Source organism: Amblyomma americanum, chromosome 9 (genome assembly GCF_052857255.1).
Source record: "Amblyomma americanum isolate KBUSLIRL-KWMA chromosome 9, ASM5285725v1, whole genome shotgun sequence".
Lineage (NCBI taxonomy): Eukaryota > Metazoa > Arthropoda > Arachnida > Ixodida > Ixodidae > Amblyomma > Amblyomma americanum.
In genome coordinates this window covers 118,662,421-118,686,290 of record NC_135505.1, presented here as the reverse complement: position 1 = coordinate 118,686,290, position 23,870 = coordinate 118,662,421, and the positions used below count along the sequence as shown (strand labels likewise).

The following is a 23,870-nucleotide window of genomic DNA, read 5'->3' as shown; positions in this document are numbered from 1 at the left end:
GATCCCTTTTTGAACCACCAGTGTAAAAGTCCGTAAAACTACTTTATTTTTCTTCGAGTGCAAGGAATTCTTATATCATATGTTGTGGTGGAGTTCATTTTTTACGGAACTGTGTAGGAGTGAAATCACAGATTGCAGGAAAATTGTACCATGGCGGCAGTGGACCTCGCGTTCGAGCAATGGCAGGTAATGTGTCCAGTATGCCGAGGTTTTGGCACATCTCTTCAAAACGCAGGAGGAGTTGCCTTATAGCTAATGGTTTGTTGTTAAATAGTGTTCATGATGGTCACTTTCTGACTACGGGGTAGCATAGGTGTTTGGGAAGCGAGCGGATTTTTAAAATGTACGAGCATGTGAGCATGGCTCTTTGGTCTCTAAGTGATGGTTCGTTGGTTTCTCCATAAAAACTGTTTGTGGGTGACGTCCTGTATGCACCAGCGGAAAGATGCAAACCTAATTTATGTACTGGATCCATTCATTTAAGGTATGATGGTCTCACTGACCTATACATCCATAATCAAGGGTAGAGCGTACTACAGAGCGGTAAATTTTTAAAAGACATGTCCTGTTGGCACCCCAATGTTTTCGTGACAGTACTTTGAGTATGTTAAGGGATCGGGAGGCTTTCTTTTTCAGTGCATTTATATGAGGCAGGAAAGTAAACTTTTTGTCAAAGGTTACGCCTAGGAATTTGTGTCCATTTTTTACGGGTAGCCATGTTTTGTTCAGGTGTATGAATGGGCCGGCTTGTAGGCCTCGTTTGAGCGAGAAAAAAATGGCCACCGTTTTCTGTGTGAAAAACTGGACACCGTTCTCTTCTGCCCATGTCACTAGTTTATTCACTGTCAACTGTATCTGTCTCTCGCATGTTACCAGGTTTGAGGATGTGCAGGCTATTTGCAGATCGTCAACATAGACTGAATACATAATGGACTTCGGGATTACTTTGGCTATGGAATTCACTTTTATAACAAAGACAGTTGTGCTTAAAATACACTCCTGAGGTACTCCATTTTCTTGAACGAAGTTCCCTGAGAGGGTTGAACCTAGGCGTACGTAAAAGGAACGGTTTGATAAGAAATCATTTAGGCAGTTTAACATCCTGCCACGGGCGCCAAGCTCTGCTAGGTCACGAAGGATGCCGAACCTCCAGGTGGTGTCGTATGCTTTCTCGAGGTCAAAAAAGACGGTAAGACAGTGCTGTTTGTGTATAAAAGCTTCTCGGACAGCATTTTCTAGGCGAGCTAAATGGTCTGTTGCTGAGCATGCTTTCTTAAAACCGCACAGGTAGATGTCAATAAATTCGCGAGATTCAAGGAGAAAAGTTAGTCTTGTATTCAGCACACTTTTGAATGATTTGGCAAGGCAGTTGGTAAGTAAGGGATATTGGCCTGTAACTACTCGGGGATGTTCGTTGCTTTCCAGGTTTCAGGAGTGGTACAATTACTGCTTTCTTCCAGGCTTTCGGTAGTTTTCCGAGTACCCATTATAAAATTTCCAAAGTGCTTCCACAGACGGTTGGGAAAGATGTGCCAGCATTTCGTAATGTATATATCAGGGCCAGGTGCTGTCTTTTTTCCGGCCGAGAGAACTTTGTTCATTTCTTGGATTGTTATTAAACCATTGTACAATTTGTGCAACCAATTAAGTTGCTGGAAGTTATGTTTCTTCGCTGCATGTTTATACTTCAAAAATGATTCTGTGTAGTATGAAAAATTAGAAATGTTTGAGAAATGTTCACCTAAGGCATCTACACTTGTTTGTGTATCCAGAGGTGTTGGGAAAGGAGTTGTGAAAGGAGGAAAGCTTCCATTAAGTTTGCGGACTTGTTCCCACATTTGTTTCGATGTAACTGAACTATTTATGGATGATAACTAGTTTCCCCAGGATGTTTTTTCAGCATTGCGACGGATGTACCATGCTTTTGCTCTCGCCTTTTTAAAATTTATGAGGTTGTCATGCACAGGGTATTTTCGGAAAGTTCACCAGGCTTTGTTTTGTTTCTTTTTGCTTCTCTGCATTCTTGTGTGTACTAGAGCTTGTTATTTTGTCGTACTACTCCTGACAACTGAGGAATGGCTAGATGTGCAGCCGCAATGATACATGTTGTAAAAATTTCATTTAGTTCGTCAACGCTAAGACTATCAAAATATTTTCTCCAGACAGGCCTTTTCTTGAAATAGTGGCCAGTCCACTAATTGCAGCTTCCAATGACGTGGTTTAGTTGGAATGATTGGTGCTGGTGATGAAAAGTTAATTACCACTGGAAAGTGATCACTTCCATACGAGTTATATAGAACATCCAACTTAAAATCAGTAAAAAACGGATGTGCTAAAAGACAAGTCTATACAGCTAATCTTTCCTGAGGATGGAATGCAATATGTGGGTTTGCCCGTATTGAGCAGGCAAATGTTTTTGCATACAATAAAATCTTCTAAAACCCGACCTCTAGTGTCTGTCTGTTCACTCTCCCAAAACGGGGAGTGCGCAATAAAATCTCCGACTACCAGGTATGGCTCTGGTAACTGATTAAAAAGTGCTTCTAGGTCATGGAGTGTTGCTGTAAGCTGTGGTTAAAGATACACTGTGCATATGGTAATTGTTTTAAAGTTAATGACGGTGAGTGCAACGGCTTCATAATTCGTCTGGAGCTTGATTTCATACGTTGAAACACCACCCTGAACTACGACAGCGACGCCTCCAGAGAGCCTATTCCCCTGCTCATGGTCACGGCGAAAGAAAACATTTTTGTGTAAAGGTCCCAAGTTGGTCTCCTGAAGGCACAGTGCTACAGGAGACAGAAAATGTAAGAGATCTGTTGCATCACCATAGTTATTTAAAATTCTATGGCAGTTCCAGTGGATAAGGAATGCCATGATAAATTTTGGGGGGGGATGTATTGGGAACCTTAGGTCCCTCCTTGTTGAGGACCTGTTATTAGGGTTTTTTTCTTTTTTACAATCAATAGAGCTTCGTCGCCGCTGCGGCATAGGCGAGCTCTGACTTGTGTCCATCACCTCACTGGAGGCGTTGGAGTTCCGTGGGGAACCCGCGAGCAGGGGGGTTGTGGGCTTCTCCCGAACGGGAGATGCCTTGTGGGCTGCCGACTTGGTGGCCGGCGGGCTCTTTTTTAGGGGTGGCATAGCAGCTCTCGGTGCATCTGCCTGGGGCGCGGATGGCCCTGCCTCAGTCTCACTGTGTGGTGCGCCACGCCTACGCACCACATTGGGGAAGTTAGTATGTGCGGTGAAAGAAAATGTGCCCCAAGTCATTGCGTAACGCTGTCTTGCCTCTTTAAATGTTATACTCTCTTTGGTCTTGATGGTAATTATTTCCTTTTCTTTCTTCCATGCAGGACACGACCTTGAATAAGCGGCATGATCGACTTCGCAGTTTGTGCAGCATGGTGAAACATCGCAATCTTCGGATTTGTGATCGTTTGCGGCACATTTGGCACATGTATCACGGCCGCAGCAGCTTTGGGAGCCGTGGCCAAACCTCTGGCATTTGAAGCAGCGTCTAGGGTTAGGGATATATGGTCGGACAGAGATTTTTGCATGCCCTACCTGGATTGATTAGGGCAGGATGCAGGAAGCAACGGGGTCAGTACCAGGTGTTTTGTTGGAATTTTGTTTTCTTTGCGTATTTTTATTCTATATACATTGCTTACATTTTGTTCGGAGAGTCCTTCCAGCATTTCCTCTTCTGTCAAGTGTAAAAAGTCGTTGGAAATGGCACCACGTACTGTGTTTAGCGATCTGTGGTGTGTTAGACACAGGGATGTAACCGAACGTTTTAATGTCTGCTAGTTTCGAGATTTGAGTGATGTTGACAAGTTCTAGCAGGAGGTCTCAGCTAGCCAGTTTTGTCACCTAGTACTTCGGACCTAAGGAATCTGTGAGGACTTTTTAGACTCTGAAAGGAGATATGAGTCTCGCTGGTTTTTCTTTTTGTTCACTATGAACAATGTGGAATTTTGCGAAAGATGTTTTCTTTTTGTTAAAGAACTGAGAGGTTACATCGGTCCGCCCCCTTTTCAGAGAGCAACCATTTGGAAGTAAGGAGGCAGCCGTGGAAAAAAAAATTGGCTGTGGTTTAGCTCTGGTTAACTCTAGTTGAATTGCGAAAGCTTCAATCCCTCGGCCCGTCGTCAACGCAGCGTCTCATTCCGACGCTCTTGAGAACTCAAACCGGTCTCTTCCGCAGTTGAAGAGTCACTCCAGGACGTGGCACGACTTCTTCTAGCTGCATCTTCGTTACGACGCTTCTCGAGTTGTGCGGCGCATTCTTCTGGCGTCTATTGAGTGCGTTGTCTCTTCCTTGCTTCGTTCTGTCATTGTTTCATCTCTTTTGCACTCTCCATAACGACTACAATACACTGAGGCGAACGCACATATATACCCACCGCGAGGCGACACCTTCTCTCCCTCTACCCCAGCGGAACAGCACATCTGGTGGAGCGAGCGGCGACGGCGGCGCCATCTGTTGGAGCGCGGCTGCGGCGTTGCTAGGCAACGGCGGCTCAAGGTCGGCCACGGCATACGGCGCGACGAGCCGAAATGGCTCGCTGGCTGGAGTAGTAAAGCTTTCGCTTTAAGATGTTCTTCGGCCATGGTGCCAGCCACCCAACACGGTGCACAACTAGGGGACAAGACAGGAACTTGAAAACAAGCCCTGTCCCCGCCAGCTCAGCTATACACCACTGCTATAGCCAAGTATGACGCAACTCAGGGTAGTTCGTCACACAAGGTTAACCCTCGCCGCCAGGAAAAAGGAGAAAACTAGGAAGTGAATAGGAGACAGGAAAGTTGTGAGAAAGAAGATAGAAAAATAAAAGGTGGAGAGGAGGACCGGAAAAGGCAACTGCCGATTTCCGCCGGTCGGGTCAGGCCGGAGGTGCCGTCTACAGGAAGCTGGAGCCAAAGTGGTGTGTTGCCTCCGCCGAAGGGCCATAAAGGTCCAATCGTGTGGAATTGGCTCAACCACCAGGATCCCCTTTTCCCCGGATACGGCCATGCCACGCACGGCTAAGCACGGGTGCTCGGATTTGTGGTGATGCACTGGTCACCATCATCCCCCTGCGGGGATGTCCCTTCAGATGCTCGGGAACCCGTGGTGTGGCCACTCACCAACATCTGCCAGAAGCAGATGCCCCCCTGCGGGGAGTTTTCTTGAGTTGTACCCCACTACAGTCAGGCTTGCCATTCTTGTCAGATTTCAAACGTGACAGGTGAGCAGGAAACGATACTGCGGTTAATGGTTGAATATTTATTTTTAAGAACTTCATGAGTGCAAAACTGATGTCAACAAATTGTAAATTTTATCACACAATTAAGAAGGCTGCAGCTAACAGAATCCAATTTTGCATTCTCTGTTCCCCCTCCCCTCTTTTTTTTTACACCAGAAAACAATTTGGTCACATTTCGATTCAGAGAAAGAAAGAACAGTTTACTCGCACAGTCAAAATCAGTAGTTTTTTATCAAAACTCAGCAGAAAGTCACAGCTCACATATTAAATCGGGAAACTTATGAAACTGCACTTTGCTGAAACACACCTGATGTTGATGAAAACAAGGAAGCACCAAGTACTGCTGACACCGGTGTTTCACTTACCTCAGAGCAAGAAGTGATGGGACACTTGATAGCACTGCATTCCGCCATGCTGGGTCAGCTTCATGAGAGATGACCAGGTTCTTCTCGTAGTTGCTGATGGCCTCGTACAGCGTAGCATGGTCGTCATACTCCGCGGAGAGGAAGTGGTCCTGAAAAAGCGAGAAATTGCGAGACTTAAGACTTGAATAACCTACACAGGACAACTGCTGCTTACACCGAGAAAAGCGCATACAAAGAGAAACAATTTTACGTGCTAAAATTTTTCTGAGCGACCAGTACGTCCAGGCTACACATATATTTAAGACATCACAGGCAATGGCTTTTGCAAGAAAACCCAGCCCAGGAGCAACTTTGCCATGCTGTCACCTTCTTAAGAGGGAAGCCTGGTCTTGACCAAAAAAAATTTATTAATGAAGTCACAGTTAAGAAACCTTCAGGGAACATGTATTTTTGTGTGCCGATTCTAAATATGTCATTTAATTTCATGTAAAACAATTCCTTGAGCACTTATGTAATTTTTATGCATGTATCTTGTGAAGAGTTTTGAAAAAAATTTGCTGCAGAAAACTTGTTGATATGTATGCCATTGGGTTCTCTTGATACTAAGGAATGCAATAAGGGTAAAATTGTCTTCCTGCCTATCGTAGAACTTAAGTTATAGGGTTTTAAAGTTGTCACTTCAGAAGTGCGAATAAAAGCGTGTATTATCGTTTCTGAAGTGGCAGCTTCAATACCCTATAGCTCAAGTTCTATGATAGCCATGAGGATAATTTTACCCTTATTACATTCCTTGGTACCAAGACAACGCAATGGCATACATTTCAGCAATTTTCCTACAGCACATTTTTCTTCCAAGCTCTTCACAAAATAATTGCATAAATATTACATAAGTGCTAAAAAAATTGTTTTACATGAAATTAAATTACATATTTAGAATCAGCATGCAAAAATACATGTTTCCTGAAGAGTTCATAATTATTACTACATTAACAAAATTTTGTTTTCAAGACCAGGCTCCCCACATAAGTTTCACTTGTTGCGACATACCCCCTGTTGCACCAGTTACACCAGCACTGACCTGGTGCAACTTGAGAGCCATCCGGACACTGGGGGCCACGACCCGACGGAGCAGCTCCATGTCCTGGAAGACCCACTCGTCCCGAACGCACGTAATACGGAAGTCGCCCTTGAATAGCGCGTGAAGGCCGTACAGTAGAAGGTCAACGCTGCTGAAAAAGTATGAATGCATTTCTGTCAGGGTAGTGCTCCAACACTGCTTGCATGTTTCGGAGTGCAAGCTGGCTAGCTGGAGCAACACTCAGGAGTCGGAGGCAGTGAAAGAACTTTGCAGACAAGCACAGTTACTGTAGGTGTCGGAAAAACGGTGTACAGTCTTCTGAAGGCCTTCTCTGTGTAAAGCATTCCAAATCACAAACTGAAAACAATAAGAGAACAGCACTATCAACTATGTTTAATAATAGAAATTTTGAAATATGCATACATATATATATATGCACTTTAGGATGTGCAATGGATCGAAAAATAAAAGAATGCACAAAGCGCAGGTAACAGGCATGAAGAAAATGATAATTTCCTTCTGCAGGCCCTGCCATGTACAGTCGCAACCAATATAAGAGGGAACAAGACTTGAACATTAACTAATTACTCCATATTTATGGTTTACGGGGGTTTAACGTCCCAAAGCGACTCAGGCTATGAGAGACACCATAGTGAAGGGCTCCGGAAATTTCGACCACCTGGGGTTTTTCCAACGTACACTGACATCGCACAGTACACGGGCCTCTAGAATTTCGCCTCCACTGAAATTCAACCGCCGCGGTCGGGATTGAACCCGCGTCTTTCGGGCCAGCAGCCGAGCGCCATAACCACTCAGCCACCGCGGCGGCTACTACTCCACATTTATGTGCGGATTATTATCCACTTATCACACATAAATTTGATTGTCACATAAAAAAAGTTTCTTTCTCGTAACACTCACGACTGCACGTGAGTTCATTCTTAGATAAGCCATTCCAGTTGAAAAATACAACAGAGCCGATCCCAAAATACAATATAAATTTTTGTTGTTGTTTTTACGACAGCTTTGTCTGTAATATTGCAAAGTTCTGTTTTTGCGACAGAACTGGCTCTATCGTTAGGACAGGAGGCTGCTCAGTACTACAGAAAGTCCTGTTGCTACTACAAAAATTTCTGTTGTCAGGTCCCAAAATACTACAGGAAAAAATGTCATGACAGAAGAAAACTTTCTGCTCTGTTTCTCGCCCTGTGTATGCCCTCTCCGTGTCTCTGTCTTTCATTCGCACTGTTTTATTACTGCGAAGAGCCAACCAGGCCGCACCGCCAACCTTGTGAACTGAAAATGCACGCACTACGTTACCATGCAGAATGAAGTCCTTACTGCAATAGCAACCCATTAGACTCACGTAAAGCAATGTGGCTGTAATATAAGTTAGTCTTAATTAGGAGCTTTTAGAGTGAAATACAGTGAGAGCTGATGCAAAGGAAGCCTAAAAATATGCATCACCAACCTTGAGAAAGAGTTGTGAGATGCAGTGCCCAGGGCTCGCCGTGCCAGCAGACTCAGGGAGAAACACAGTGAGACAACCACCGAATTCCGGTCATGCTCGAGATTCTGCAAGGTACACACAAAAGAAACCACACCATCAACAAGCATTTCAAGTCTCCAAGCAGATAAGTGTAATGCATGTGCTCAAGTTAGACATGTGTTCCAAAAGCAAATTAAAAGATCTGTCCGAGTGTGACTGCAATGCGTGCCCTAATGCCAGTCTTCACTCTAAGTAAATATGAAATGTTCAATATAAATTAATTTTGGCAGTTTTCATCTGAAAAGAATGGTTAGGAATAGGTGTCCTATAGGAATGTGCACATACCGTATTTACACAATTGTAAGTCGACCTATTTTTCAAAACTTGAAAATCTGAAGTGTTGGGGGGGGGGGGTGTCGACTTACAATCGAAAAAAAAGCATGACACTATAAGTAAAGGCAACACAAACGAGATATCGGGCATGCTACAGCGTGGTTGCATTTTTGCTGCGCAGCTCCACGGCATCGCTCTTGGTGGTGGCCTTGAGCAGCTGCTATGTCAACGCGCAGAACTGGTATCCCGTCCCCCCGCGGGCGGCAGCCCATGGCGGCTATCAATAAGCAGCAAACTGGCACCCCACACGTGGCTGCAGACTGCGGCTGCCGATAAGCGGCGGCGGCCTGATAACGCAATCGCGTTCTACAGGAAGCTCGAGAGTCCAACACGTTTCTTTTTACTTTCAAATGAGCACTCGGCGCTCAAGGGAGCGTTGATAGTTGATGCAAGGGCCGCTCTTCCAATCGAGGCGGCACCCCATTCGGAACTTCAGCGGCGCCGGGGAGTGTCGGTAACCGACAGAATAGCCGAAGCCATTCACGCGTAGTTTCTCTTTGGCGCTGACGCATTTGACTACTGCCGGCCCGATAACGCAGTCGCATTCTACGGGAAGCTGAAGCGTCCAGCACGTTTTCTTTTTATTTTCAAATGCATGTTCGGCGCTCAAGGAAGCGTTGATAGTTGATGGAAGGGCCGCTGTTCCAATCGAGGCGGCATCGCCACTCGGAAAGGCAGTGGTGCCGGGGAGTGTCGGCAGCCGACAGAAGAGCTGAGGCCATTCACGCGTAGTTTCCTGACGCATCTGACTACTGCCGGCCACGTTTCACAAGTTTTAATATAGTGCTTCGTCAGTCGCAATTTGTGCTCCGTGTCTGGTAAGCGACCGGCGCCCGTTCACGGCTACATTCCAGATGGCTGTCATTCTTTACACCGAAGGAACGAACAACTGTGCGCCGGGCCACAAGTTCCGACGTTTGCAATGGGTGATATAGGTGTGGCAGCTGCAGCGAGGAAAATTTTCAGCTGTTCCACACGATGTCGTGATGTGGCTTTTGCGAAGTGCGGGATTTTGCTGGACGACGATGTTAGAACGACACGCTGTGGGACCACAGCAGCAATCACGATGGCAGCGCTAGTGAGGACGATGGCGCAAGTGTGGACGAGTAGTCCAGTGACTAACACATTTCCGTTTTGGAATGTGCCCACGGGCACGGCCGCGCACAGCAGCTGATAGCAGCTGGCGAAAAACGGCGGCTGCTGGATAATGCTATTGCATTCAACTATTCAAGGCCAAGCTTAAACAACCTCTAAGTTTTTTTTGGGGGGGGGGGGAAATGTGATTTGGGAGGGTTGACTTACATTCGAGTCAACTTACAATCGTGTAAATATGGTATTCACAAATGATATTTCAGACTCTGTGGAGTCCGGAGGCTCAATGCCAGCCATACTGCGGAGATCTTTTTTAGACCAAAGATTAATTTTTACAACCTAACATAGACTCAAGCTGGTATCATTGTCACATCCAACCATCTCTGCACCATCTTGGATTTAAATGGAGTCATTTGGATGGACTAGCTTGGGTAGGCTTGGCTATGCGTGCCTAACTGTTACCGTTAGAGTTAATGGCAAGCTCTTCATTGCCGTTGAGGCGGCTTACAAACAGCGTGCGAGCAACGGCACATGGTCGTGTTGAAAACAGAACAGCGACACCATCAGCCGTGCGGGGCAGGTGGGAAACATGGGGATGGGAGTGCAGTCGGATGCACTCACTTGTTCCCGTGGGCTCCTATTCACAGGTCTTCACAACCATCGTTGCCTAGGGAAACAGACTCTCTCTCTGTGTGGCGCATATAGAGCAGCGTGTTCGTGGCATGGCCTGTGGCCACATCGCACAGTGTGATATCGGTGGTGTAAGGTGGTGCGGACATGACAAAACATAACTCTGGCTAAAATACAACCTTATATACTGTAACATGCAAACGGAACATGGGAAGCGGAACAATTTCTGAAGCCAGTTTTTCGCAGCGAACTGATTTTTTTGAAGTTCACAGATTTTTTTTGGAGTGTTCGACTATTCAGACCACTTCTCGTGTCCTGCCAAGTCCACAAAATCGATCTGCGACTGTAGTAATAAGTTTACAATTTAATATTAGTAAACTTGCTTGTTATCTGCCAAAGGTAAGATTTCTTGCAGCTGCCCTTTTTTTATTACTCAAATGTATCCATCCAGCCCCTGGAGATCCATCAGGTCCCAAATTTCTGTGTCCACTGTGATCCCCAACACAAAGATACCAAAGTGCATTTTAATATCATTAAATGCTCTAGCTCACTTGCTCACAAAACTTTTATGCCATTGCAACAACTTAACTGCATCAAAAAGAACCTAAAGCAACCCCACTGTCTTCCAAACTGCATGGAACAATGTAATAACTGTGATCACAAAGTGAATCATTCTTCAGTATTTGAAGAGATATGTCCACCTTAATTTCTAGATAGCTGTATTTCAGGCACTGTTTCATGCCTTTGTTCAATTTCTGGACCGTTTTCATTTTCTGTTTTTATATGTTTTTACCCTGAGGGTGTTAACAATAAATAAACACTTCATAACAAAGTGCATGCCTGTTTTGAACTTCCCTATATTTATATCCAACAGCAAGTGACCACCATGGCTCCCACCTTTCCAGAGCGTGCAACGCAGAACTGAAGCCAGTCGAGGTAGACGTTGCAGAAGGAGCTCCGCGAGATTCCTGATGCCCGGAAGTCATAGTCCTCATCGATGTTCATGTTGAAGACAGGGTCCACATCCGTGTAGTTGCGGTCCAGGGTCGGGTGAAGTGCATCCCTCACGGCAGGCAGGGCAAGCCACTCCTCCAGGTGACTAGAGGTGACCGTGTAGTAGACAATGGCCTGAAAACAAACAATGGCCCAACAGAACCGTGCATATTTTAATTAGCGCATGAGATGGTGCTTCTTACTTCATGCCCATTTGATTAGCACATGTAGTGCTGGTGCTGATTACGTCATGGATATTCAAATCAGCATATATGGTAGTGGTACCAATTCATGCAGAACTGGATTATTAGCATATGTGGTGGTGCCGATTACTTAGTCCACAGGGTTCAATAAATTCCCAGGTAATTGGTAGACTCTAAGAGAAAAGTCATAAGATTCAACAAACAGGCTCTAGACAGCTGGGTAAAACAAGTTCAAAAAATTAACACATGATTAATGCGATTAGAGGGGCACCCCCCCCCCCCCCCCCCTCCCCACCAACTTTGACTGATGACCGACTGCGGTGTCCTGCTCGCCACCCGTTGCCTCTCACCCTCTCCCTCCCTTCTATTTCCCTCTCTCCAATTTGCTTCCTGCCAACTGAGGCTTCACGCAACGACACCACCCACTTGGGCTGCTTTTCGCAATACTAACAGGCGTTCTAATGCCAAACATTAAAAATGTCACCAGGCGTCTGCATGGGCTGGGCTACACGCAAACATACATTGGTAAGGTCAGTACAGGTAGATACCGAGCAGCAACACACCTTGACGTAGTAGGTAACAAGTGCCTTGCGCAGCTCGAAGACCTGCAGCATGGACACGGCTGAGTTGTCGGAGATGGAGTAGCCCTCAAGGACATAGCGGGCGGCCGCCACCTGCCAGGCCAGCCATCGCTGGCCGAAGGCTGCGTTTGGCGACAGCAGATGAGGCAGCCTGCCCGGCTCACAGCAGCAGCAGCCCTCATCTTCTTCCACGCCCTCCGAGATAGCCTCCACCTCACGCTGTTGGCAGTAGGTGCCTGTTGAAGGAAACACACGGGGGCCTCTTGTAACACTTTTTGGCATGGATTGAGGGCCCCTCCAAGCGTTTTATCAGCTATGAGGGACGCTGTAGTGGAGCATTTCGGATCAACAAACCATATGGAGCACAGCATAAAGGCAATTTCAAGCTCAAGCATCAGTAGCATCGCTTTGTAAAACCCCGGCATTGTTGCAGAATGAGGAACAGAGTGGAGAGGAGGAAAGTGCCGTGCCCGAAGTAGTGCACTCTGGTGGAAAGGGGGAGTGCAGAGGAGGGCAGTGACCTCCCCACCAGCTGTGTGTGTGTTTAGCGAAGGTCGCATCTGACTAATATCTGACTACGTAAAACAACCGTAAACACATTATATACTAGCGCACAACCTGCTGCACCAGACGGAATAATCGCCCGTAAATTTTTACATTTTGCATCCATTGAAATGAGGGGAAAAGGAGCTCGCACTGGAGAACTATTACATGCATGGTGAAAGACTTACACGAACAAAAATGTGCAGAACTTTTAACTTTTAAACGTTCCCGTTTCACTGTATTACCCCCCCCCCACTGTAATGCCATTTATGGCACTGTGGGCACTTTGATAAATGAATATATAAAAAGACTATCTTCAGCAACATGCACTTGTTACTAAGCCCTGCCACATATGTGTAAAGTAATTGGCCTGCAACAGGTGCTCATCAAGTGAAGTGGTAAATGAGCAGCAAATGACAAGAGCTGACGGCACTCACCACTGAGACTTATTAAATGCGCTGAAATTACTTATGACAGGCACCTGTCACCATGTCACCAGGAATTGCTGAGTAGCGGAAGATGGGCAACTAACTGCTGCGAGTGGTTAAACTCGCAGTAAACAACATCAGAGCCGAGTGCTCTTCACCTCTAAACTCCAGGCCCCGAAGCTGGAAGGTGACGAGGCCGTTGGCAAGCTCGATGATATGCAGCAGGCAGTTGAGGTTATCCGAGGCCAGCACAAAGCAGTCGCCCTGCGTCACGTTGCCCCACCGGCCGAGAGCCAGGTCACCATACAGCGACTGCTGCAGTGACCGCGTCAGGTGCTCGTAGAAGATGGAGTTGAGGTTGTTGTCATCCGAGCCTGCAACCACCGACAGAGCCTGCTACTGTGACGTACCCCACCTACACAACACCAGTGGCGCCTCAAAAGACCCCAAAAGGTTTCCAAGTTCAATTGAAGACAAAATGTGCAAAAGAAAAACGAAACAATATAAAAAACTCCCTGCACCATACTACACTATTATGTGTTACGATGCCAGTTTTTGTTAATAAACAGAAAACGTCACCAACAGACTATCAAGGCTTCACTAAATCGCATATAAAATGATTCCCAAACCTAGTCCGTAAAACATAACTGCTAATGAGCTTTAGTCTAAATACATTCACTGTGCAAACCTTTTGAAGACATACGTTTAACCTAAACAAAAAAACGCAAGCAACCCAGAGAAATAAATGAGAAAAGAACCATACCCGGATTTCGTTCCAACTGTGAAGACAACCGGGTGTTGGAATGGTCCACTCTTTTTGTGCTGCCAGAATAAAAAAGAAGATGCCTTGAACCAACTTCGCGAATGCCTACAGCAAAAACACATTTAAAGGTTTACTGTGCCAAGAGAGAGAGACTACAGAGTAAGAGGCGGCTAACTCACTTGTAGTCCCGTTCCCAGAACTTGACTGGCCTGACGTATGAGGTGAAGAAAATGGCACTTCCGAGAACAGGGCTCAGGGGTGTTGACAGGATTGCCGAGATGATGGCTTGCACAAAGAGCATAGCGGAATCTGCAGGAGTTCGGCTGAAGCTAAGGAAAATTAACACAACAGCACTGCCAGTATGTTTTGAAATTCTTGAAAAATTTTTTACTTGCATATTTTACGCACCGCGCTGAGCTAGACCATCATCATGCACGCGGGCTCTACCTTATGGCTCTACCCAGTAGCATTCGGCTATTCCGCGTGTTTGTTCGGAAGGCTTTTTGAATCTTTTGTGCACTGGGCGTTCATGGTGGTGTCAGGGGCCGCTGTTACAATCGCGGTGGCACCAGCGGCATCGCCACTCGGAACAGCCAGCAGCGCTTCCGGGGAGGATCGGCAGCTGATAGAAGAGCCAACACCACTGTTTGGCTGATGCATGTGACTCGACTGCCGGCTACGCTTTTCTTGGTGGCTCTGACTGCTTGTGTTTGGTTGTTCGGTCGTGTCTTGCGATGGGATATCACAACTATACGGCAAGTTTCAAAGTGCTTGTCAGCGCCTTATCACGGCGCGGAACGGCAAAGCCAACGAGAATAACCACGTGCGCACAAGTTTGTCCATAGACGACAATCGTTGTGTCGGCAAACTTGTGCGCACGCGGCTATTCTCGCTGGCTTCTCAGCTCCACGCCGTGATAAGGCGTCGACAAACAGTTTGGTCGATGCTCGCGCGGTACTGTTAAATAATTGTGTGGTGTGATAATTGATTTATTGATTCGCGGTTGCTTTCCCGGACGAAGCTGCGAAAGAAAACTTACGTAATCCGGAACTACCGAACAATTGGCTGGGCCGCAAGCGATGACGCTGTTTTAGTGTCTTATTCAGCTTCGTGCATGCACCTTCATGCCATCCCGCAAGGAGGGGGGGCACAGCCTTTCATTTAGAGTGAACTTTTTTTCGGGGGCGGCCAGCGTGGGGTGTGGGTCCGGGTGCTGACGTATACGCAGCAACACTATACCTATATTGCGCGTTATGACCTTTGTGGAGCTTAAGTCGCGCATGCGAAATCCCCACGTAATTTGCGCACCCCCTTCTTGGAGCCCTAAATTCTTAATAAAAAGTGTGCAAATTATGCATGTAAATACGGTATAGCGGTATGCACACAATGACAACAATTCTGCCTGCTGCAATGCCAGTGATTTTGCTGAAAGAAGGCATCTTGTTCAGCTAAATGTGCTTCAGGCTTTTTAGCTTCCATTGTACTGGGTGTAACACGAGACTGCAGACATAACTTGAGATCACGGTGTAAACTATGGTATTCATTCAAGAGGTTGACCACAGCAATGAAAATGCCTGGCGATTCAAGTACGGCACAAATCCATGCCAAGGGCGGCTACGGTGCAATTTCCGCTTCACTCAACGAGTCATTCAACGGATTAAGTGAAAGAGCAAGTGATCCAGATGATTACAAAGATGCTAAGTGTTGTTCAGCCAATGTGTGACTAGAGGAGCAACAACTTTGGTGACCTGCTTGAAGCAAGAAGTCCTAATCAGCTCCACAATGTATAGAATCCACGTTCTGGCAATGAGTTTGGAGGCTTAATAAAAACTGCTCCACACCATGGAAGCAACAACATTCCAAGGATACGAGGGACGCTGAAGGGCTGAGCAAAAGCGTGGAATGCCGAGCCCCACGTGATCTGCCATGGGGCGATGTAGGTGATGATGAAGCTAATCTTGAGCAACAACTCATACACCTGTAAAAACAGAAGACAAGCGCACAACACCCTCAACAACCATCGTCAGACAGCCAAACTTACTACATATCTAGCACTCCAGTGAAGGTCTTCAAAACTACTTCTGAGTGTCCTAGGGACATATTCAGCAACAGCAGAGCATGCTGAAATAAGCTTAAGCTGAAGAACTATTCCATGAGCAAAGAAGTCTGACAAGATAAGAGTGCTGAAGTGATCAGCCCTAGCCTTTGACCAATCAAAATTCTCATGCTGCTTTCAATCAGAATGTCACCATCACCATTGTCCACAGGCAGAGCAACCACAGGTGCTAATCTGCAGTAATCTGATTCCAATTGGTTTGACGCCGCTGCTACCCGCTAGCATTCATTTACCACAACCTTGCTAACCGGTAGGTTTTAAAATACCGTATTTACGCGTATCTAATGTGACAGGGAGTTTGAAGCCTCACAATAATAATACAAAATAATTCTAAAGACGATTACGATATACTCTGTAATGAAAATTTGAGCGCAGCAGCAACGCACAGCACGCGAGAATGTGTACATTAGTTCGACAGCAGTACTTGCAGAGACAGACAACAATGTGCAATGCACAGCGCAAGAGTGTGTTGAAGTTTAACACGAGGCATGATCAGCTGCAGCAATAGCCCAGTGCTCTCAGTCTCAGTAGGCTCATTATTTTGCTTTGCTGGGTTGTCAGCATTTCTGGCGATGATATTAGTTCCACAGTAGTATTAGTTGATCAAGACGACAACGTGCTGTCCACAGCGCACGAGAATGTGTATGTGAGTCCAATAGCAGTATTAGTTGAAGAAGACGATGATGTGCAATGCGCAGTGCGAGAGTGTACTGCAGTTTAACACAAGGCATGATCAGCTGCACCAACAGCCTAGTGCTCCCGTGCAGTGGATAGCGAAGCTGATCTGTTCGCGGCGCAGCGGGTTCGATTCCCAGTCGCGGCAAAATTAATTCTTGTTTATTTATCTTTGGTTTGGCATGGTTACACCAATGGCTGCGGTGTGGCTGAACCCACGAATGGGCGCTTAAGTGCTGCACTCCAAAACAGCTGTAAGGTGATCTCAGCTTGTACAAGCTAGCTGCAGCCAAGGGAACAGAACAAATAGAGACGGCAAGCAAAAACACAGAAGCAATGGACATGGCGGTATTATTTGAGAGGCAACACTTCAGAAATGTGTGTGACACTGTCGGGCGCAGCAAAGTCTCCGACAAGTTAGCGCACAGTCTCCCACACAGCAGCGGCCGCCGTCACGGCCTTGCCACTGCTGTTTTGTGTTTCGTGCAACCCAGTACTGTGCCTGTTCATCCTTCTTCCATTTTCCTATTCCACCAAACTCCTACTCTTTCTCAGCAGCCAGCGCCACCTTCATTCCATTTTCACAGCCGCCTATTTTTCCCACGAGCAACGCGCGACCCACCAAGGGTGTCGAAGAGTTGGCTTTTCTTAATAGCTTCACAGCATTGTGGTGAAGGTCACTTGTGCTATTTTCAGCAGCATGAAAAAAAAAAAAATCGCGTTAGATTTGCACCTTGGTTCCAAATATAATGCGAGATGCGTTCTGAAACCAATTAACTGAGAAAGAAAAACATTTGCGTTATATTCACGTAAATATGTTACGTTTTTGAGTCGGAGTAAATTTTGATAAACGTGTCTCTCAAGACCTCCATCACCTTGCGGTTAGGCGACATGAAATGTTTTAGTGTCGGTCGCCCCCGAAAGCTTGACTAACGTTTAAATAGTGACTTCTAAAGAGACACTGATGAAAGACGTACCTAATTTTCATTCGTAGTGAAAGTCAATTGTTTGCCTTCTCGTCATTCAATTGATGTCTGGTTTGGTTTATTGTTTATGGGGGTTTAACGTCCCAAAGCGACTCAGGCTATGAAAGACGCCGTAGTGAAAGGCTCCGGAAATTTCGACCACCTGGGGTTCTTTAACGTGCACTGACATCGCACAGTACACGGGCCTCTAGAATTTCGCCTCTATCGAAATTCGACCGCCGCGGCCGGGATCGAACCCGCGTCTTTCGGGGCAGCAGCCGAGCGCCATAACCACTCAGCCATCGCGGCGGCCCAGTTGATGTCTATTCAGCAACAAACAACACATTTATTGCTGAGAAAATCAGAATAAATAACAAAAATATTTTCTCTGCCGCTTCATTCAAACTTGTGATGACGATGAAAGAGACTCCGTGAACATCAGCAAAAGTGGTGGCAACACGGTCTAGCCTCAATGATTCAAATAAAAATCTCTGGTGATAGTGACATTCCTATTTCATTTTTTGGTCTTCTCCAGCTTACAAAAGCTGCATTCTAAGTTAAAAGCAGCCTCTTTTTGATTAGAACGGGGTCATCGATCAGTCTAGGCCATTTTCAATTTGTTCTCAGTGTCCCGTTAAGTTCGAGCAGCACTGTAGATCTGACAGCATCGAATGCATCAAGTTGAAGGAAAACTCAGGGCAAGAAAGAGAGGTTACCTTGGAGAAGACGAAAAGGCAGCAGAAGTAGTTGATGAGGAAGGGCTCCTTGGGTCCCCGGTAGTCATAGCTGAAGAAAAGCGTCGTGAACAGCAGCACCAGGAAGTGCTGCGATGGGTCGTTAAAGGCACTGCGCAGGCACTTGAGGCCGCACACAACCAGCACCAGGCAGCCACCTCTGTGCCATGCAAAGAGGCGGGGGAAAGGGAAGAAAACAAGTTGAGAACATCCTCGAGAAAAAAAAAAAAAATTTGGATCAATCAGTCATCACGCTAACCATAAAAAAAAAAGCATTTGCAACACCTAGTCTAACCCGCCGCGGTGGATCAGTGGTTAGGGCGCTCGGCTACTGATCCGGAGTTCCCAGGTTCGAACCCGACCGCGGCGGCTGCGTTTTTATGGAGGAAAAACGCTAAGGCGCCCCTCTGCTGTGCGATGTCAGTGCACGTTAAAGATCCCCAGGTGGTCGAAATTATTCCGGAGCCCTCCACTACGGCACCTATTCTTCCTTTCTTCTTTCACTCCCTCCTTTATCCCTCCCCTTACCGCGCAGTTCAGGTGTCCAAAGATATATGAGACAGATACTGCGCCATTTCGTTTCCCCAAAAACCAATTATTATTATTTAACACCTAGTCAGGAATGTTTCAGAGGCTGCTTAGAGAACAAACGCAAGTTAATAATACCCTAGCTGAAATCAAGCATATACATAATGCAAAGCAAAGGTAAATAATAAAGCACGGGGTGGCAGAAAGTCGGGAGTCCGAATGATGTGTAATACCCCGCGAGGGGTCTTTAAGGTAATAAAATGAAATGAAATGAAAGTCTGCGGGGAAAAGGTGGGCGCAGCTGTCGCAGGACAGGGTTGATCAAAGGAATATGGGAAAGGTCTTTCTCCTGCAGTGGGCACAGTTAGGCTCATAATGATGATGATTTGTGTGCCCCAAAACAGGCATGTCACACTACAAGCAAGCGCGACAAATAAATGGATTACACAACACTAACCCCGAAATAAGCTTCCACTTTTAAAAGCATAAGACTGTCCCACTGATAACTGGACAATATGTGATATTAACAAAAGCTCACCATTCTACAAGGCAAGCGACAATTTTTACCTAACTGCTCAATTGTAAGAGTAAACTTTACAAAAAGGTGAGGTGACTCACGCAACGCCAAAGCGGCCAATGATGTCGGGCGTGCTGGTGCTGAGTGCGCTGAGGAAGAGCAACGGGTAAATGAGGTTCTTTTCAATGAACCACATCCACACCTGCAGCTTCTCGAACCACATCACTCGAGCTGGCTCTGCACGCAGAAACAAAGCGGCACTTCAAAAGAGGGCCCTGTGTTGTGTGGAAGCTAATCCAACATGCAATGTCTAGTTTAGTCGGTGCATCGTTATGCAATTACATGTCACATTTCTTTGCCTTCAACTGAATCCTATTCACTAATGTGACTGCTTTTGCCTTCATGTCAACTTCAAAGCACCACATCCATCCAATTTTTGTTTTTAGTAATATTCAATCATTGCTTTTTGGGGTCTGTACACGTTTTCTCGGATGCAAAAGACATATTTGGAAAATATCTTTGAGTGGAAAGTGGAATATGTGTTTCTTTCCCAGCACTTGATTTGAGCTCGTGAGGCTGATGAGGACGTGGAATGAATTATGGGCTCCGTAATCACCGGCAGGACGTGGGTGACGATATGATCCAGCCTGAGAGAACCGCCATACTAAAGGGAGCATCAATGCCTCTGCAGTACACTTGTGAAAACAGCCTGTGGTGATGAAATCTGGCTTTCATTTATTGATCTTTACTGGCTTTTTAAGAGCTTCCGTTTTCAGTGAAATCACCTCTTATGTTATTAAAATGTAGTATTCAGTCGATACCTTTAATCTGTCCTCATTGTCACTTTACTCTGAACAGAAAGGAAGTAGGCAGTACTCAAGTGCATTCATTTTTATAAAAGATTGCACTAGAGAACAGCTTACTACCTTTATACTGCCATACAGGTGTATTAGTGATTACAGTGCAGGCGTAAATGCATTGCTGGTCTTTGCTGAGTCAATGTGCCCACAAGCGTATTTACACGATTGTAAGTCGACCTATTTTTTTTAATTTCAAAATCCGAAGTGGGAAGGTCAACTTACAGTCGAAACGAAAACATGGCACTATAAGTAAAGGCAAGAAAAACGAGATATCGGGCATGCTACAGCATGGTTGCATTTTTGCTGTGTGGCTCTGTCGCATCGCCCTTGCCTTGAGCAGCTGCTATGTCAACGCGCAGAACTAGCATTCTCCCCCCCGCGCGCGCGGGGAGCGGCCGATAGCGTCTATCGATAAGCAGCAAACTGGCACCCCACACTTCTCACACGTGGCTGCAGACTGCGGCTGCTGATAAGCGTCGGCGGCCTGATAACGCAATCGCGTTCTACAGGAAGTTCTACAACACGTTTTCCTTTTACTTTCAAATGTGCGCTTGGCGCTCAAGGGAGCTTGATAGTTGATGGAAGGGCCGCTCTTCCAATCGAGGCGGCACCCCCATTCGGAACATCAGCGGTGCCGGGGAGTGTCGGTAGCCGACGGAAGAGCCGATGCCATTCACACGTAGTCTCTCTTTGGCTCTGACGCATTTGACTACTGCCAGCCACGTTTCACAAGTTGTTAATGTAATGCTTCATCAGTCATCATTTGTGCTCCAGGTCCGGCAATCGACCAGCGCTCGTTCACGGCTACATTCAAGACAGCTGCCATTTTTTAAGCCGAAGAAACGTACAACTGCGCGCCGGGCCGCAAGTTCGACGTTCGCAACGGGTGATACAGGTGTGGCAGCTGCAGATAGGGAAATTTTCAGCTGTTCTGCGCAATGTCGTAATGTGGCTGTTTGCGAAGTGCAAGATTTTGCTGGACGACGACATTAGAACAACGTGCTGCGGGACCACAGCAGCGATCACGACGGCAGAGCTAGTGAAGAGTATGGCGCAAGTGTGGACGAGTAGTCCAGTGACTAATACATTTTTTGTTTAGGAATGTGCCCACGGGCACGCCCACGCACGGCAGCCGATAGCAGCTGGCGATAAATGGTGGCCGCTGGGTAACGCTATCGCGTTCAACTATTCAAGGCCCAGCTTAAACACCCTTGGAAGATTTTTTTTATTTTTTGGAAATGTGATTTTGGGGGGTCGACTTACATTCGAGTCGACTTACAATCGTGTAAATACGGTAAGTGCACAGTGGGTCACAAGAAGAACAGAAGAGGGGTTCTCCACTGACCGCGCACTTCAAACTGCTGATGCTCGCTCGACTTGAGGATGGGGTGGGCACAGCAGAGCCAGGGCAGCTGCTTGCGCAGCTGTGGCAGGCAGTAATGGAGCAGCAGGCCCCATACCACAGCCGTCCCGTGCAACAGCATCTCCAGGTAGGGCTGCATGCGTGGTGGCACAGCAACCGATTCATCGCCAACAGGTCAGGAGAGGGAGGTAGAGGAAGCTCAGAAATATTGCATCACCCGTTGCTAAAAACAACGGCATCATTTGACGACTTGAGCAATCGGCTCCTTTTTTAGCATTAGCTCCATTAAGCTGCCGACAGAGTGCACTTGAGAACTAGCAGCATCACTCTTCACAGATCCCTTGACTACACTCAACTTTTGGCAAGTCGAACTCAAAGGAGAACAAATTTTTTTTTCAATTACGTGGAGTTCAAATTAATGAGACACTTTTTAATAGGCTTGATGTTGATGAAACCATAGTTTGTATAAACCTGATGTTTGAAATAAATGAGCTCAGCAGAACAGCTCACCACTTCACCTTAGTATTATTACTGCTTCACGGCACATAATGTAGATATAAATGGGAGGAGAAAGATGTTGAAAAGCATCAAGGTGTGCAATGCCAGAAAACACGGGCAGCTTTAAGCATTTAATGATTATTAAAGCAAAAAAGTAAGCAACAGGATTCTTGAGTGAAACGTAACAACAAAGGCATTTCAAAGGACATAACAGAATGACACAAAGAAGACAACACGTCACCATTGCAGTATATGTCTATCATGCCATTAGCACAAAGTAAGCAAAGCATTTTGTGCTTTTTATTAATCCCTTGTGCTTTTAAATTAATTTCATTCCAGGTTTCCTTCTGGATCATGCTGACTGACGGAAAACATTGACATCATGTAGGTATGACTACTGCCGATGGCTACTGCTCCTGCGTGGTCTTTTTTGTGCTGAAAAAAATACAAACTCAGCATTGATCCAGCATCTGAAAAGATCTCAGTGATGTTGCAAAGTAAGCGGTCAGTGAGATATGATCACGCAAAGGTGTGCATTCATCAATCAGGTACACATCTACGCCGTGCTATACACATGAATAATGCACAAGAATGTCCGCACTTGAAAATTAGCCAAAAATTTCTTGCGCCTGCACAAGGGAACATCTAAGATTGCAACTAAAAGGAACTCACTAGGAACTAGGAACTTCAAGAACCAAAAAAGTACAACGCGCTACTAAACGATGAAAAAGTCATTGCTAAAATGACAGAGTGCAGGTGTCTAAGCAAGTGCTGCTTGGCAGAGCTCACCTGAAGTGCAGAAAACATGGTGCTGACGTGGACTGCAAACACGAAGATCGCCACAAAGACGCAGTGTATCGCATCTGTCCTAAGCCTGGCCCTCTGCAAAAGACAAAGCAAAGAGGCTTGGCATGGCCATCTCTAATCAGGACACACTTTTCGAGCGCAAGGCCATGAAAATCTGTCCAATCAGCAGACAGATATCTCGAGCTCTAATTCAACAGCAATTCGTTTTCACAGTGAACATACTCAACTCACAAAGAAATGACTACACTGACCGAGAAATTGGTCAACGTTATTAGAACCTGTTTGTCTTTTGTCGGTGTCACTCTTGGCTAAAATCAAGGATTTTGCAGGAGCAAAGCTCAGAGGCTTCCTAGGGCGATACAACTAGGCCAGGCACAACTCATCACACCCATTAACGAGATCAAACTGAGCACAAAGCTATCAGTCAACACTACGGCACTTATTGGCCTTTTGTTAACCCAGTTCCTTAAATAATATAGCCAAGTAAGTCAATGCTTTCATAAAGTGAAGCATTAGTGGCTGTTCATAACAATGTGATTCTAGGCCGGGCACAACTTGCTAAGATCGTTAAAATCTTCAAATCGATGTGTAGACCTCAGTCAATGCTAAGATCTCCGCCCGCCTCTCACTACTGTGGTTTTCTGAAGAATTAGAACACATCAATATTATCATAAACCAAAGCAAACGCACTTACTAGTTAACAGTATGCCACAAATGACTAATGGCATGCATATTTCTAAAAAAAGAAAGAAAGAAACATTTCTCATTGCTGCTTGCAAAGCAAGTACGAAGTGTGGGGCGTACAAATGTCTTTTCCAGCTTTGCAGGTAGCGGATCCACGTATTCAGGAGCACTGTCGGTGGCGTTGGCAGTTGGTGCATTCTCGGCCCATAGGTGGCGCTTGATGAGGTTCCTGCGGAACAGTGAAACGCACAACACTGAATACGACAGGACCCAAAATCTCACAGACTGTGGAGGTCGAGCACCTCGATGTCAAAAA

At 46.0% G+C, this 23,870-nt stretch overlaps 1 protein-coding gene across 8 annotated transcripts in view; it reads right to left on the bottom strand.

The window, feature by feature from the left end:
- The window catches only part of pcx (pecanex), a 75,331-nt gene that overhangs the window by 10,994 nt on the left and 40,467 nt on the right, over positions 1–23,870 (bottom strand). For 5 of the 8 annotated variants that reach the window (XR_013308451.1, XM_077637052.1, XM_077637053.1 and 2 more), the window contains 14 exons: positions 23,675–23,783; positions 22,853–22,945; positions 21,548–21,698; positions 19,444–19,579; positions 18,280–18,457; positions 15,677–15,785; positions 13,987–14,116; positions 13,808–13,866; positions 13,203–13,418; positions 12,056–12,309; positions 11,194–11,424; positions 8,164–8,267; positions 6,693–6,843; positions 5,615–5,763 (listed from right to left, as the gene is read on the bottom strand). Coding sequence is in view for 6 of the 8 variants with exons in the window: in XM_077637052.1 (XP_077493178.1) it covers positions 5,615–5,763; positions 6,693–6,843; positions 8,164–8,267; positions 11,194–11,424; positions 12,056–12,309; positions 13,203–13,418; positions 13,808–13,866; positions 13,987–14,116; positions 15,677–15,785; positions 18,280–18,457; positions 19,444–19,579; positions 21,548–21,698; positions 22,853–22,945; positions 23,675–23,783 (2,070 nt within the window). In the remaining 2 variants the exon portion in view is untranslated. The remainder of the gene's footprint in view (positions 1–5,614; positions 5,764–6,692; positions 6,844–8,163; positions 8,268–11,193; positions 11,425–12,055; positions 12,310–13,202; positions 13,419–13,807; positions 13,867–13,986; positions 14,117–15,676; positions 15,786–18,279; positions 18,458–19,443; positions 19,580–21,547; positions 21,699–22,852; positions 22,946–23,674; positions 23,784–23,870) is intronic. The other 3 variants (XR_013308452.1, XM_077637054.1, XM_077637055.1) reach the window with 1 other exon arrangement.